The following is a 17,175-nucleotide window of genomic DNA, read 5'->3' as shown; positions in this document are numbered from 1 at the left end:
CTGAACATCCAAAACAGATTCCAATTCCAACATTAAATGCACTGTGAATTTTTGCCCTATTTGCTCATTGTGAGGTTTATACGTTAGGAAGAAAACTCAAAGCCAGAATAAGTATTAAAAATAAATACTAATCATGTTCCATCTTGAAAGGTCAGTGGTCGGTTTTCTATGCATTTACAGGAAAACGTTTACATGGAAAAACCACACAAATTAGTGTTTTGAGTTATCTTTATTAAGTAAACTCTAATTTTTTAATATTGCTTTTTGTCTGTTCCATTTTCTTTTTTTTTTTCCTTTAGTCTAGATTACAACCCTTTGCAATCAGCACAGTTTATATATTCATATATATTTATATATCTTCTTCCCAATCAAGCTACACTTTGAAGAATACAAAAATATCACAGTACAATTTCTACAATCATTCCCTACTAGTGAGTTCCAAAGTGGGTGCTGGACTTGAGGCTTGAGCACAGGGACCTGGGGGGGGGGGACCATGAGGGGGTTAATGAGATCTGAGATAAAAGGAGAACACTGCTTTTGCCTGTGTATGTACACTGACATCTGATGATGAACGTACTTGCACAGAAATCAAAAACAAACCCTCTATATAGTTTAATGCTGAGTGGAAGGACGAGAGCCTGTTGGCAGTGGACTTGTAAATTCTGAAAAGTCATGTACGTTTAAAAAAAATCTGGTCCAGCCAAACATCTGTGCTCCAAAACCCCAAGCCCTTGCCACCAACAGCCAGCTGGAAACGGGAACTCAAATAGCAGTCACTTTCATTCCTCAGACTTTTCTCTGCACACACCACACTATACAAAATATCAAAAGAAAAGAAAAGGACGAATTAAACAAAACGCAGAAGAATCCTCACCCGTACTTGATAATTGTATCCTATTAAATGTCTGTTTACTTCTTTTAATAAAGGATGTTCTTCCCTCGTTCATACACTGAGTATCCAACGCTGTAATCCTTTACGCCCGGTGGAGGCTCACTCCTTCAAAAGCAGAGGAATGTTGCAGTATGAGTCTGACGTTTAGTTCCCGTTCAAATTTAAATCAAAACTTCAACAAAACTAATGAAGAAAACAAAACAAACAAAAACACTCATTGTATTTCAATAACCATACAACTAAAACTCAATGAAAGAGCATCAACATAGAGAAAGGAGAAAAATGATTTTAAGATAAAACACTAGTCATAAGTTACTCGACGTCACACAAAAAAAAAAAGGGACACAACAATGAATTCGATAAGAAGGGAGGGATCCTTTTCTTCCTCCTCATGAGTGATTCTCGCGTCTCAGAAACCCTACGAGAATGCACATCCTGGAGTAAAACAGGACCAAGAGGAGGACTGATGATTGTGCCTCCAGTGATGGATCCGGACTTTTGCGGGGGGCGCTGTGGCTCACACTAGGCTTGGGTGAAGCTCTGGGGCGAGCTGCAGTTCAGTCAGTCTGTGCCTGCTGGTGGAGCTCTCAGGGTGAAAACGTTGCCATCTCCAGAGAGATCCGCTGCCACAGCTCCTTAGTTTGCTTCCCTCTCTTCAGGGTCTGCAGGACATCATTAAACTGCATCATGCCCATCGGGGTGAGACAGAACGCCCCACGGGCACTTCGAATTATGTTAACAAAGTCGTCGTAGTCTGCCGGGGTCAGGTGGATCAGCCGATAGTTGATGTACTGTTGAGAAAACATAAAATTAGGTGGAGTCACACCAGAGCAGATGACACGCAAAGACAAAGGCCGTTTATTGAAATTTTGCATTCGTGGCCATAATGTCAAAATCAAACTTTACCAAAGGCCAAAGTAAAAGACATTCCTGCTGATAACAACTTGGACAAAGCCAAGCGTAAACAATGGATTGACAAGTCATTAGCTTGGACACCTGAGACAAACACAGCTTGTGTCCAGGCTTCAAAATCTCTTTATGAGACTGTCTTTTTTTTTTTTTTTTCGCAAGCTAAAATATTAATTTCTGCCCACGACCTTAAATCATAAAATATTTAAATAAAAAAATTCAAATGTGCTCTACAGTATTTGACACAAATGTAATCAAATATTAATGTGCCTTAAGACAGAATTAACATGAACAGCAACGCTACACTGTAAAATGTACACCATGAGATCTTTACTGTGCTCATTTTCAGCTCTTAAATAAGACAACAGCTGAACAGTGAACGATCTTCAATGGTGGAAGAGGGGGGGGGGGGGGGTTGGGGGAGTCTAGTGTTTCTCAAGATGGATGAGAATGATAAAGTGTTCACACTGAAAACATTTTGTTTGAAAATTGTGATGCGTCTCCGAAATGGAGACGCATCACAATGTGCAAACAATCATATTAGGACTCATATCCCTGTACCCTGATTTTAAAAACAAATCGAATTGGAAGGTGCACAGACTACCCACATATGGACTAAGGACTCAAATTTCAGCATGTTTATTAGCTGGCAAGTAAACAAGGCATAAAAATGTAACCGAAGGATACTGGCAGAGAACGATAGAATATGAAACATATTTCTCTCCAGCAAATCCCTCACTGCCAGTCAGGGTAGATTTTTGCCTGTGAATGCCACGTCATCTCATTAGATGCGCATGGGGAGAGTGATTTAGCACCACAGTCTCCCCTGCATATCAACAAACAAGAGTCTGGGGTAATATTGCCGGAGAGCAAGACGGCTTTTGCTGTTGGTTACAACGTCCAAGACAACAAGTGTGGGCTCTTACCACATATAAGAGCAGCATGTGATTGATCGGCAATTGAAGATTAACTACATGTAACTCTTTTAATCAACACTGGTGTTTGGACTTTGGTGTTCCCAAGGGTGTGTTTTAAGCCAGTCTTCATTGTAGAGGTCTTGTGTTTTTAAATTACATTGGACATTTCTGTAGATGTTGATTTACATTCCTCAATGACTAAAAAATATCTGAACTGCATAAAAGGTTAAAAGGCTAAAAAGAATATATGGCCATTAGTGGGTTCTAAAACCGATGCCTCTCTTCAAGGACGTGGCTGTCATTACTTCCGAGCTCTTTTACTCAAATACTCAAGCTTGCAGTGTGTTCAGAGGTGTGAAACTCTTAATTACCGACTTCCTAAACAGTCACACTCGAGAGGATTTTCAATCTTCTGTCTTTTGTGGTTCACATTTTTTTAATCAGTGATTTAATATTTTTCAGCAGCCAAGACCAGATATAAGTCGTTTCCTATATAAAAGGCAACTTCACATCTAAGATGTGCCAACTTAAGATTCTGAGAAGAGCTCCCCTGACTGCTGCCCTCAGTGCATATAAATAGTGTATGGCATAGTGTTTATAGAAGAGAGGGGGAGTCTGAGAGTGCTCGCTCGGTGGGCTGTGCTGATGAGAGAGCATCTAACACACACTGACAGCCCGTGGCCTGAAAGCTGCTGGCAGAAGCGAAAGGCGAGAACACCCTCATGCAGCGTCTGCCTGTCTCTCACACTCCGTGTCTGACTCATACTCGCTGTCTTTCATGCCTTCTCATAAGGGGAAATTAAGCAATCCGTATAAATATTGCTTCAACTTGACATCAACTCGTCACAATAGTATTAGAGATGGAGATGTTGTCAGCTGCAATGTTCTTCTGAATTTGCTGGAAGGGAATAAAAGGGATTGTGTAGATAGTAATGTCTCAGCTATTACCTTAATCTGCAAAACCATACATTTCATTTCAAATTTGTTTTCAAAAGACTGTCCACAATCTGTGCACATACACATACACATACACATATATAATATACATACATACACACACACACATACACACATTATATACATACATATACACACACACACACACACACACACACACACACACACACACACACACACACACACACACACACACACACACACACACACACACACACACACACACACACACACACACACACACACACACACACACACACACACGTAACCTCAGGCAGTACTACTTCAAATACTACATTTTAAAAAGCTATTTGAGAAAATGAGTTTTCCGTGTGTGTGTGTGTGTGTGTGTGTGTGTGTGTGTGTGTGTGTGTGTGTGAGTGAGTGTGAGTGAGTGTGAGTGAGTGAGTGAGTGAGTGTGTGTGCGTGTGTGTGAGTGAGTGAGTGAGTGAGTTGCAATGTTAAATCTTGTACAAAACAGAATAAGCTGCATATGGAGGAATGATCCATATATGATCCATATATTTATTTACACTGGAGGTTATACATATCTAACGGTGTTCGTTTAATCCTTCAATTCTTTGACCTGTATATGAATTGCTCATTTCCCCCTGAAAAACACTTATAATAAAATAACCCAGTGATTGTTTCTTATTGAAATGACTATAATAAATAACAATTTGCACAATTGAACATTTGAACACAAATGTATTCAATTCCTGACTCTCTGCAGTTGCTCAGCAACATCACCCTAGTTCAAAATTGGTTTTGAACAGATGCTCTGTGGACCTGTGGAGTAAATTTTACATAACTATATTTCAAAAAGGTCCATCAATAGCCCTCCTGATATCACATCAGATTTGCTTTAGTATTTCAAGTTTGTTAAATTCCACAACGGGTCAGAAATGTTCACTGGACTTGCCTTTGCAATCTACTATGGCACTAGAGCACAGGTCTGATCAAAACAAGGGGTCATTTAAGAGGCTTTCATTATAATGCATGTATTGTTTTCTTTTAATAAAATTTTTTTAATGGTTGATGGAAAAACATTTACAATAAAAGTGCAAGTTAATATTTCATCATTCTTTACAGATATAATTACAGGCAAGATTGATTGTATAGAATTTATTGTAGGAAATATAGAAGAAAATGTTTTATTTTGGAGTTCAGTGAGGTAGTTACTAAGTCAGGTTACTAAAGAAGAAAAAAAACACTGTTTTTAGGGGAAATAATTATACTACAACCACTTTTCTTAAAGTTAAATTCAAAAAAATTATTTGTATCTCTGAACCATCCGTAATCTATCCTTTATCTAAAATTCTTTTAACATTGCCTTAAAGATTAAGTTATCTTTTCAGTGCCCAAAGATTCTTGCTAGCCAACTCAAAGAGAACATACTGTAGCAGAACTAAACACTGCACTGCTGCCATGTTAACATTAGCGTTGCCAGCACATCCTGGAGCTAATCAAACTAGTATTTTATCAAATGCTTTAAAATGCTTTGTAAACTGGGCAACTGTAGGTAATGAGTTTGTTTCTAAAGCTCTTGGTCCCATGTGTCTTACCTGTAGGTACGCTTGCTGGCAGCGCTGCACAAGCTGGTGGAAGGCTGGAGTGCGGAGGTGAGCGTGAATGTGTGCAGGATTCAGCCTCTGCAGGGCCTCCATAATGATCTCCTGCAACACGAATGGACTGAGCACACCTTTGGCAGCCCCCACACAGAACTGATACACGTAATTCACACCTGGAGACAGAAACAGAAAGAGCAGGAACAATATTCAGATGAAGCTGAATAAAGTAAGAGAGCAGAAAACTCCAAACCAGCCCGAACAGGCAGGTTTTCATGAGTTACCGAGTCGTGCAGCGAGGCCAAGCAGCCATTTCACGTCCTCGGTGTAAGGGGGGCTGCGGGAGAAATTGTTAGGATGGTCGTTGTGAGCTCTCCTACCCAGCATCTCCAGGGCTAGCATACCTGCATGAGAACACAAACCACTTGTATTAGTACTTATCCACCTGCGGGGCTATTTATCATCATATATATATCATATATCTATTCAATGTCATAAAGCATGCCAGCCAACAAGACAAGAAGCTAATAAGCAAAATCTAAAAGTTAACTATTAGCTTAAATATCCCGATATTCCCCATTTGCACAATACTTCAGTAGTTTATGTATTTCCATGCTTTCTCCCTGGAAAACAAATTGCTACTTCCTTAAGTCACGTCAGATGTTATTCAGTATGGCATAACTAAGATCTATTTCTAGAAACCTGAATAATATAAATTCTCCCAATGTTTCTGGATTCTTTTCTCTAGATTATTTCAGGTACATAACGCCTTTTAGTTGTAATATATCAGTGTGTCCTTAAAATAAAAATAAAAAATAGCTTAGCAGCTGGTGGACTTTAGTGAGTCTAAATATCACAGCTGTATCACAGTCTTTCTTACCGACTCTGTAGGCAGAGTGCAGGTAGTGCAACCCCTGCTGGCTGACAGGTTGACTGTGCTGCTCATCTTCCATGGGAAACGGTGCACTGACCAGTGAAGGTGGCTGAGAAGAAAGGCCAGGTAAAGATGTCCCCTGAATGGCCTGGATAGCGGCGCCTGAGTGAACGCCACCGACTAAGAAAAAGCAAATACATATTTTTAAGAAAATGTCTACTGATGAACCCTCACATAGAGAAAACAATCACTTTTTCCAATATAATAATCCACTTAAACAACCAGCATTCATTTTCACAGTAAATTTCACTGCAACTCGAGGAGACCCACTTTACAAACAGAACACAATTCAAAACAGTTTGGTGTAGAAGGAAAGGTCTAGCTCTGCTAGAGAAGTGATGTCATGTGTTTATGTTGGATTTAAACGTAAACAGGCTTTCTACCGTAAACTACTTGTCTAACTTTTCATTATAAATTCTTCTTGAAAATTTTATTCTGTTTTGTATTGGACATGCAATTCAATATTGCTTGCATCATGTGAAGGGCTGCCTTTAAATAAGCTATAAAAAAAAACACGTTAATTATTTTATAACATAATCCATGGACATAAACTGATGATTTGGATCAACTCTATTTCACAGGCATGAATAAATCTTTCTTTCCTCACCTGCCACAGTAGTAGTGAGGGGTAACCCCGCCTCAGCGGTGTGGTAGGGGTGGACAGCAATCTGGGTCATGGACGGTACGGGGACTCCAGGGAAGGTGACTGCAGTTGCTGCCATTGGGGGATGTGGCCCAGAGGCTACAGAGAAAGGATACTGCGCACCAATAAAGGCAGGATGCATTCCCTAAAGAGAAAACAACAAACAATACTAAGCAAAAATCCAGCTAAAAATTAATAACATCTAATATCTAGTTGAATACAGCCAATAAGTTAGAATATCAAGACACCAACTAGTATGCCTGCTGGCTCCCACTTTTACAGTTAAGTTTCATTAAACAGCCAAGTATCAAGTGAAATACTTCGAAAATAAGAGCTCTTACTTACCTGTGGATACGCAGAAGCAGTTACGGGGAAGACAGCAGGACGAGGGACATGTTGCAGTTGATGTCCCAGATACTGCTGGGTGCAAACAGTAGGCAGATGGGCTTGGATAGTGGTGTAGGGATGCAGACCTGGTGTGTGTGCCATGGCTGTGCCCGGCAGTGTGTGTGACTGGTAGATGGTAGACCCCACCGATATGACGGGCACGACGGCAGCTGCACTGACCGACGCAGTAACTGCTGCTACCCCGGCAGAGTCCATGGCCACAGAGCTCTCCAACACACCGCAGGTCCCTTCTGGAGGTCTCCGAGTCACTCCACCGTTTGCCCCACATCGACTTGGCCCCTCCCTCTGTGCTGCAGAGACTCCACCCACTGTCTGCTCATACAACCAGTACCACTGATGGGCCACTTCAAACAAAACCTCAGGGTAAACACCTCCTCCCTTTGCCGCCTCCTCTACAGCCATACACGCCTTCTCCAGCATCACATTATCCTGAGAAAGGAGCAAAAAATACATTAGATTGTCCACATAAGAAATACAGCATTCCTTATCAATAATAATAGTTTACTGTACCTGCTCTTTGCACTGCACCAGTGCTCTCTGAATCTCATTGGGGTTTAGAGCATGAGCATGAGGTAGACAGCTCAGTGCGAGTTCAGCTGCAGCTCGTACCATGTTGGGGTCTCGGGCTCGTGATGCCCGGTCTGCCAGCGATGCCACTTCAGGAGGGGTGAGATGACCGTCCCAACATTCCACAAGGATGTTAAGAGCAGCACTGCCAATCTCCATGGCTTGGCCTTGAGAAAGACAGAACCAGTACATGAGTGGAAAAAACTTGATTGTTCAGTCAGACAATTCAGTTAGGGCTGCAACGAACGAATGTTTTGATAATCGATTAATCGGACGATTATTTTTGTATTCGTTTTCCCCCCCACAATTATTCAGATACAGAAATATTGGGTGTTTTGCTTATTATAACAATAAAAAACCCTAATTCAGGGTATTTATGTAAAAATGTGTACTTAAAAAAATATGTAAAAGCCACATCACTAGTTTTAATTTGAACATTTTAAAGCTTATAATGGCTACAAAAATTGTCTAAATAAACATTTATATTGTATTGCAGATGGCAAGTTGACAATCATGTTAAAAAAAAATTATCAAATATAGTAAAACTTTTTTTTTTGACAATTTTCATTTTAAAAAGTAAAAAAAAAAAAAATAAATAAATTGTGTTCAGTTGTGAAGATAAGCATATAGAATATATAATTAATACAATTGTGTATGTATATTTAAATGATATTTGCATAAATTAAATATGCAAACACTGAAAACAAGCATTTGAAAATAAGAACGCTGCAGAACATCACGTTTGAAAACAGATGTTACTGTTGTAGTAGGTAAATATTATACAAATAATTAAACAGAGAAAAGCAGCAAGGTAACAGGCTTGATTAAAATGCATTGGTGTACAAATGCATAAACATTCGCTGAAAACCACAACAGTGACTTAAAATTTAATTGTTTACTGCTGCTTTTAGATTAAGTGTTTGTTTGCACCGTTTTAATTGAATCTATCACTATGTTGCAAACGAGCTGATGATGCTAATGATGCTCGCGAGTCACGACAGAACAGATCCAGTACGACTGTCCCAAAGTTACAAACAGTTTACACAATAACACTTCAGTTAACTATACTATTTTCACATGATGAGGATTTTACAGTTTCTGCTCCCCGTGCTGATGTTTCGCCTTCACCCGTGACACCAGTGTGTTTTCTTTTCATGTGCTCGTGCATCACTGTGGTACTTCCATCCCTCACAAGCTCCGCTTTGCATAACTTGCATAAGGTTTCAGTTTTACAGCCTTTTAATATAAATTGCTCCCACTGCCTTGCGTTTAATATTCAAAGCTCCCATGCTTAGGATGACTTGGAACACACAATTTTTCCTGTTGCTGATTGACCCTGTACCTTTTTCTGCTGCCATTTTGCAGGCCGCTGTGTTACCGTCACGCTAACCCGTAACATGATCAGCCCTATTAACTGTTGATAACGAATTTCATTATCGATTATTACAGATTTTATTGAATAGTTGTTGCAGCTCTCAGTAGACATAATGTATTTATCCCTTACCTGTGATCCAGGACACATGAGATGAGTACGTCCTGGACAACCAGTTGGGAGACACAAAGTTGTGCAGGCCCAAGGCGTACAGGCCGATCTCGAAGGCACACAGGTGCAGGTTGCGATGAGGCCCCTGGTGGCCTCCACTGGCAGAGGGTTGTGTAAAGATGGAGGTCGAGCTGTTTCCTCCAGCCTTTACCAGCACAGTCTTGGCCAGTTCAAAGTAGAAGTGAGCTGCTGCCTCTGATGGCTGGTTGGGCACATGTGGAGCGTGGCATTCAGGGCGACGACCCTTATACCTGTAATTCAGCAATGTGACAGAGTGCATTAATTAAAATGATTTAAATATAATATAAAATGTATAGGATATAAATATTATATAAATAATCCACAAACAAAACCTTGTGTTAGCTACTCAAGCAACAATTAATAATACATTCTAATACATAATCATTTTGTTTCTGTACTTTTAATACTATAATTTTTTGTGCCTCACCTGCTGGTGTCGGTGCTCTTGGCTCTGGCTCCTCCCCCCGCTCTGCGTGACCCACTGGAAGATGAGGAGCCTAGTGAATCAGAAGATGAACTGCTGATGCTGTCACTGTCTTGACCTCTTCCCCAAGACGACGCTGGCCATCCACCTCTCAGGGGACGGCGACTGAGTGTAGGGGAGCTGTCAGAGGTGGTCTCTGGAGCGCTGCTGTCGATGCTCGCCATGCCTGAAAGCGCACAAATCAGAAGAGAAGAGTAAAAACTCACAAATAGTGTCACAAATAATACTAATATGACAGTTTGTATTCAAATGTTATATAAATTTCACAAAAGGATAAAAAAAAATAAAAAAAAATGCAACTCTTTCATGATGCCTTTAGAAACATGGCTTCAAATGGGTATTCGTACCCGTGTGCTTTTTTTTCTGCCGTACAGGGGAGCCCCAGCAGCGTGATCCATAGGCTCCACGGCCACCGAGTGCCAGGCGGCTGGGCACCGTGCCCTCAGGCTTAAAAGAAGCCACCTCGTTCTGCTGCTCACACGAGGACGACTGAGCGCCATCTGCTACAAATGCAAAATAACTGTCAGCCCCAAGCGCTTTATGGGTATAAATGTGTTTGGCTGCACTTTTTTTTTGTTTTTAAATATAATCTTTTGTTAAAACTGCCTCTTCCTTTTTGCTTTCATAAACCCATTGAAGACTTATAAGACTATAAATAAGACTTGCCCTCAAAGAGTTTCCTGTTAGGCTTTAAATATGTAAAGCAAAAACACAAAAGCAAAGGAGGTGGGGGTCTGGCCTCATGAAGTTGCATGGCAGTTCTCGGGGTCTGGGATCATGAGGGGTCTGGGCTAAGCACAAGTACTGATCAAATATCTCATAGATGGTACCTCTGAGCCAGAGCTGTCATATACTAATCTGGAGCAGAACAACATCTAGACTTTACACACAATTTCACACAGTCTCTGTTTATTTGACATAAAAGTCACAAGTTCTTAATTCCCAGTAAGTTGCAAAAAGTTTATTATGAATATTAAGACACTTTACAGCAGAAGCAAGCAATTTTTTATGTATTGTTTTCACTGAAATACATTTCTTAGGTGACCCAGGGTTTCTAAAATAGTATTATAATTATATATAAAGTTTAATTATGTTTTAAATGTATATTTGTGAATAAAAGACAATATATAAATAATAGCTAGGTTAGCTAGAATATAATTTTATAGGCTTTAAATCCTCAAAGTTGTTTCCTAATATTCATTCTTAAAGCCCTAAAACATTTCATAATCTGTTGCTGCAGTTCAAAATATATACAGTAGATGGCAACAATGTATGAATGGTGTAGAACAATGTTTCAAATAAACTTACATTAGCCATGCAAATGCCAACACCATGAACCATTATATTACATATAAAATAAGTCAATACCTTTAAACAAATCACAAGACAAGATAATGTGCGACACTGAAAATTGCACATATAAGCAAATAAAAGCATATACAATATATCATATACATATACATATATTTCCTTTAAAGGATTAAAAAAACCACCAGGTAAAATTTTTTAAAAGTTCACTTATTTCAATAAATGAAGACAAAAAATGTCAATTGCTCACCTTGATCTCGGCTCTCGCCGCCCGCCTCTCCTGATGCCGTGCCTTGAACTCCAGTGCCTGTCAGCCCACCCTGCTGCCCAGCTGCACCACCACCTGAGACACCTTGCACAGAGGTGGAACCTGACGTAACCGGCGCTGCGTGTTTGGACACACCTCCTGTGCTACTGCTTCCATGAGTTGCATGTTTAGATGGGCTCTTCTGGCTACCCGTGGCTGGTTTACTGGAGTAGAATGAGCTGAGAGTCTGGGGCTTATGGGTCTGACTCTCACGGTCAAGAAGCTTGTCTAAAATCTGTAGACAAAAGGAGTGCAAACCTGTTAGGTTTAGGTACTGATTAATTAGAAATTAAAGGACAGAGGCCTCACAACATTCATAAAGGGCTGTCAGGAAATATTTAGATCTCTCTAAATGTACAAAGGCCAATCCTTTTCTTTTGCCATACACTCGAGATATTTAGGATTAAGGACAAAACAGCTTTCACTTTCTAAAACATTTCAGCTCTCAATTCCTAAATCATTTATGTGTTAAACATGGAGCTTTTTACTTGAACCCACCCAATATTTAAGTGATCAAAACACTGGAACATATTACTGACAGGTGTTACTTTCAGCCCAAAACATTGCACATCTGGTGACAGATCATCTAATTTTTAAATGAGCTAAACTTAATTAAGCCAGCATCCTACAGCCATCACCAAACCTCTACTTCAGAAGGTGAAATGCAGCTCAACTGAGTTAAGGTTTGGTCTAATATACCGCACTTCCACTTTTTCTTACTTCATGAAGTTTCTCCCAATTACATCGAATGCATTTCTCTGTAACTCTGCAGACAGTGATACCAACATAAGTTACAACATCAATAAAGATTACTGGGCCAGTTCAAGAAGCACCCATACAGGTCTTAGACACCACCTCCACCGTAGCTGACTGATGAGCTCATTATGGATCGTAAGCAGATCCTTTCCTACTTCATAATTTTGCCTTTTTGTCACTGTATGTAATCTGTTTCTATGTAATTCTGCAAATGTTTTCCAGTCCTTTCAGATATCAGGTTTTGTTGTACACCAGGTGTTTCTTTTTGTCTCTGAAAATTCCAAATGATTGTGTTAGCTATACCCAGTCCTCGTACTAATGCTATAATCAATGGCCCGATAGTTCTGTGTTTCAGAATGGCTTGCACTTCTGCTAAGGACAACTCTCTGGCCTTCATTTTGTTTCGGTCCTTTTTTTTTTCCAACAAATGCAGACTTCACCGTCAAAACCTAGAGCTCAGACCAAAAGTGAACATTCGAGCTGTTCATTGTTTAAACAATCAATAAAACAGTGCACACCTGGGAAACAAGAAACCCCGGTCAGTCACATTTTCTAATAATTTTAAATCACATAAAAAATACTGAAGTTAAGCAAAAGGTGTCATGTTATTTGACAAATCTACATGTAAATATCAGTTAATTTACATCATCTGAAATTCTAATCGATGGTCTTGTATTAATCTTTTGATCTCAAATGCTTCACTGTATATTTTTTATAACAGATAGAAACGTTCTTCAGCATACCAAACTGTAGCTGAATCAATAATCCAAAAATATGCCTTTATTCAGTAGCTAGAAGAACATCGGAAAAACTCGACTTTCAGAGACTTTCATAGATTTGTTTTCTACCCTCTCCAGTCTGATTAGAAATCTAAAGACACCTCATCAACAATTAAAAAATAAAGGGAGCGTTTAATGAAGACTGTACAAAGAAAAATCTGTTTATTCTCACTGCTTCAAAGCTGTCAGCAGTTCCGCATCCATTTTTAGCCATAAACTATAATCACTAATGGTTAAGCATTAAAACATAACCACCATTTTGGTAATTTAGTTAATTTTAGTTTCTTATCCAGACATTTCTAAAAAAGGAAAATAAAACTAGACCTCAATGTTTATTTTATATTATTATTATTATTATTATTATTATATTATTTATATTATATATAATTAATTAATGAATATAATTTATTTAGTACCCCTGCTTCATAGCACGTCAATGCAACCTACATTTCAGAGGCATACCCAAAATACCTAAAGGCCATGAATAATCACTAAAACATTACGTGCCTTTTTCAGCTTGCTCTGGTCATCCTTGTAGGTGATCATTAGAGCCAAAGCGAGGTCTCCTTTCTCTCTCCTGGTGCCCTCACACAGCAAAGGGTGTTCTGCTTCACTAACCGTGGTCTTCATTCCTGCCCACAAAAAGACAAACACTTGCTGTAGGCACTCTGACTGATTAAAAACTTGGCGAAACATATTTCGGATAAAATCTGTGGTGCAGAGTCACTACATGCAATCCCACCTAGAGCAGCAACAGCAGCCTCAAAGCCCAGCTCCTCATCACCTGGCATCTCGTTGTTACGGTTACGACTGGGAGGACGTGAACCGGTAGGAGAGACGACTAAAGGAAAAAAGAAAACAGAGAAAGGATCATATTTAGAACATGTTTCTATACATCAGCCATATGACCATCTATCTATTTTATCAAATTACAGAGCACTAAAATATACATTTTCTTTTTTATATATGAATATAGTTAGGCTTGGGTAAAAAAAAAAATAATAATAATAAAAATCATTAATGATTAGCCCAAAAAAAGCAGTGCTTTTAAACCACATTATTACTAGACAAGTAAATCTGATGTAACTAAAGGGCATCTTCACCCACCTGGAGTGCACAATACGTCAAAAATAAAACTGGCCAGCATTAGGGGCAGAACAGGACGATAATCACAGAAGTTTCCGTCACGTAACTGCTCCGCTCTATCCCTAATAGCGGTCATCTCGACAAGACCCAGAGGAATCTTCTTCAGCAAAGCTACCACCTCTGACTCCTGATATGCAAGCTTCACCTAAAAACAGAAACCAAATTTTATAAGCAAATATATAATTGTTGCATTATTGGTTGGGAGGGATTCCATGTGAAGGCTGGTGTGTACCTCCAGAGCCTTGGTGGAAGCTGGAGGTCTCTGAAGCTCCAGTGAGAACATGCCGGTGCTGAAGGCTAGGTTATGAAACTCTAGTCTCTCACTCAGTACAGTAAGCAGGAAGGCGGCCTTGGAAAGAGTTTTGGTAGCCACTTGTGTCTGTCTGCTGGTTGACACTTTACTCTTCTTACCCTAAAAAAAAAAAAAAAAAAAAAAAAGGCAAGACACGATTCACATATTTAACGACACAAAGCAAATCTGAGCTGCTTCATCATGGATGATATGGAACATGCTGTAGTTTTGCACAAGAGCACAGTTTGCAGTCTGTTTCACTTTGTGAAATATTTGCAAGCCAATATTTTGTATTAAGTTTCAGTATTTGTATGCATCAGACTGTTACCTTTGTCAGTGGCTGTTCCACTTTGAGGTCAGGAGGGTTAGCCAGAAGATCTCTCGCCAGCTCCACAGCCAGACGACATGCTTCATTACTGTAACCATGAGCATACAGAGCCTCTGCACAGGCAAACAGGACCTACACACAGCAGATGCTTTTAAATAATGCACACTATCGACTATGCATGACCTGAGACAAGACATCATCTTAATACAGCCACACAAGCCTAACAAATCTGCTCACCTCCATTTGACATTCCTGCTCCAAAGGTTTGATTCCAGCAAAGATGTCTGGTTCTTCCTCAAGGTTACTGTCTGGCACTCCTCTGTCAGCTCCCTCCTCAGAGGCAGCACTGAGATAGTAGGCCTGGTAATCATCCTCGCCAACTGGGTCTCCACCAGCTACTGCCTCTGGGACCTGGGGTCCAGACGTTCCCGTTGTGTTGCTTTCTTCCCCCTCTCTTCGGCTTCGAGAAGGTTTTGCTGTGACCATAGCTGATAGAGATGGCAGAGCATCATCTACTGGATCTTCGTCTCCTCCATTTTCCTCAAGTTCTGCCTCCACATCCACTTCTTTGTCCACTGCAACTGTCATGGCAGCTATTGGGCTTTCTTTGGGGAAACAGTGAGGGGCCTCGGCTGCCAGCGGTATTGCGGCATGTATGCCTCGTTTACCCTCAAACGTTCGCTCCTTGGTGACGTTGCCACCACCACTACTGCTGTTGTACTTGCGAGGTTCTCTGAGGAGAGAGCTGGGTGAGGGCAGCATCTCTGAGGGTGGAGGCAAAAAGTCAAATGTGTTGCTCGCCTCTGCTCCCAATGCCAAGCTAGAGCCATCATCCAGGCTCAACTCAGCCATATCAGGCTCCAGAGAGCTGTCTTCACTGCTAGTGCGACGTTTAGCACTTGGATGCTTTCCCCCAGCCGTGCTTGAACTTCCACACGAAGTCTTGCTACTCTGCGTTAGCTTGCTTTTGCTGCTCATCGACAAGGAAGAGCTACAAGCTTTGTAGGCACCCTTCGCGCTTTCCTCTATGGATATAGACATACCTCCACCTAGGCGCACCAACATCCCTCCATTGTTCACTCCAGACATAGCTTTTCGTTTGCTCACAATAGTCTCTTTGGGCCGCACGGCCACTTCCTGCTGGGGTGGGTGGGAGCTGCCACGTGATTTGTGTTCGGGAGCTCCAGGTTCAGAACCTCCAGCACGTCCACCTCCTACTCCAGGCTCCGGAGGTTCCCCACTCGTCCCTGCTTTGGCTCCCCTCTGTGGTTGTGCTGCCCGTGCCCAGCCAAAGGAAGCACTCTTTTTGTCTGCACTGCAGTAGGTAATGCCAGGCAGAGGATATGCCACTTCCCAGTTGAAGTAACAAGACTCAACAGCCGGTTTGAAACCTTGGAAGAGTTTGTCCAGAGACTTTCGGTGCTGTCCCCGCTTCACAATCTCAATCACTTTAAGATGCCACTGCTTGAGCTGGGCAGCAAGCTCCAAACGCCTAGTGAAATACAAACACAAGGACTTTAGTCATCTGGGTCATATGTCCTGCCTGTATGTCACCAGTTCAGCCCCCTCTTATGGTGGCTGGCAACCCTGGTATAGAACGTACCCCTAATCCCTACAGCACAGTCCCCTCCCATGCATCAGGTGACATTCATGACATTAAGAAAATTAAAGATGCTCTTTATTGGAGTGAACAAAACTTTAAACCAATGGCTTTTTAAATTAAAATATAGATCCAGAATAAACTAAAAAAGCAATAGTAAACACAATAGACTTTTTACTATTCCAAGGCCTCATGCACAAGCTATGCTTCTGGTTGCATAATTTGTGTCTCAAGTTTAAAAGGAAAGTTTTTTTTAGACCATGAGCAGCGCTTTAACCAACAAGTCTAATCTTACCCACTTTTTATGTTATCATAGTCTGCAGGCTGGCCAAGTTTACCACACAGTACATATAAAAAGCAACACAGTCTAGAAGCCTAGAGTAGATTGATGGAACTATACCTCTGGGGGCACATGGTGGGGTCAAGCACAGCCAGCCTCCAGAGCACCACCATTTCATCACACATGCTGGCGCATGCGTGAGCAGCTACTTCTGTCTGCCCATTACTGCGGCCCGTATGTCCACTGGCACTGCTGTGAGATGCAGATGTGCGCACACTGTACCACCAACCAATGATCTGGACCACAAAGACAGAGAAAAGGTTTGAGATATTGTGTAAAATCTAAATGGAAAATTACAATCCGGAAAAATCCAGGAAGGCATGAGGGCACTCATTTTCTTTTTTACATGGTATAGGTACAGACTACTATAACACAGACAACAGACACTCTATTTATCTTTAATACTAAACCTTGTCTGTCTGGCAAAACATAAGACATAATACCAATACATTTATCCATACTGTCTTCAGTGTGTA

At 40.7% G+C, this 17,175-nt stretch overlaps 1 protein-coding gene across 3 annotated transcripts in view; it reads right to left on the bottom strand.

Moving 5' to 3' along the window:
- Positions 1-210: 210 nt before the first annotated feature.
- Positions 211-17,175, bottom strand: part of zswim8 (zinc finger, SWIM-type containing 8) — a 36,257-nt gene continuing 19,292 nt past the window's right edge. Inside the window, exons 9-26 of one of the 3 annotated variants that reach the window (XR_014533053.1) lie at positions 16,760-16,935; positions 14,997-16,251; positions 14,760-14,891; positions 14,372-14,551; positions 14,101-14,284; positions 13,736-13,834; positions 13,501-13,625; positions 11,402-11,693; positions 10,191-10,346; positions 9,787-10,009; positions 9,300-9,589; positions 7,739-7,962; positions 7,166-7,657; positions 6,785-6,965; positions 6,124-6,297; positions 5,528-5,647; positions 3,856-5,419; positions 211-3,725 (exon numbers count right to left, since the gene is read on the bottom strand). Coding sequence is in view for 2 of the 3 variants with exons in the window: in XM_083538277.1 (XP_083394403.1) it covers positions 1,480-1,683; positions 5,241-5,419; positions 5,528-5,647; positions 6,124-6,297; positions 6,785-6,965; positions 7,166-7,657; positions 7,739-7,962; positions 9,300-9,589; positions 9,787-10,009; positions 10,191-10,346; positions 11,402-11,693; positions 13,501-13,625; positions 13,736-13,834; positions 14,101-14,284; positions 14,372-14,551; positions 14,760-14,891; positions 14,997-16,251; positions 16,760-16,935 (4,686 nt within the window). In the remaining variant the exon portion in view is untranslated. The remainder of the gene's footprint in view (positions 3,726-3,855; positions 5,420-5,527; positions 5,648-6,123; positions 6,298-6,784; positions 6,966-7,165; positions 7,658-7,738; positions 7,963-9,299; positions 9,590-9,786; positions 10,010-10,190; positions 10,347-11,401; positions 11,694-13,500; positions 13,626-13,735; positions 13,835-14,100; positions 14,285-14,371; positions 14,552-14,759; positions 14,892-14,996; positions 16,252-16,759; positions 16,936-17,175) is intronic. The other 2 variants (XM_083538278.1, XM_083538277.1) reach the window with 2 other exon arrangements.

Source organism: Silurus aristotelis (assembly GCF_946808225.1).
Source record: "Silurus aristotelis genome assembly, chromosome: 4".
In the NCBI taxonomy this organism is placed as follows: Eukaryota; Metazoa; Chordata; class Actinopteri; order Siluriformes; family Siluridae; genus Silurus; species Silurus aristotelis.
This window is presented reverse-complemented; position numbering and strand designations above follow the sequence as displayed.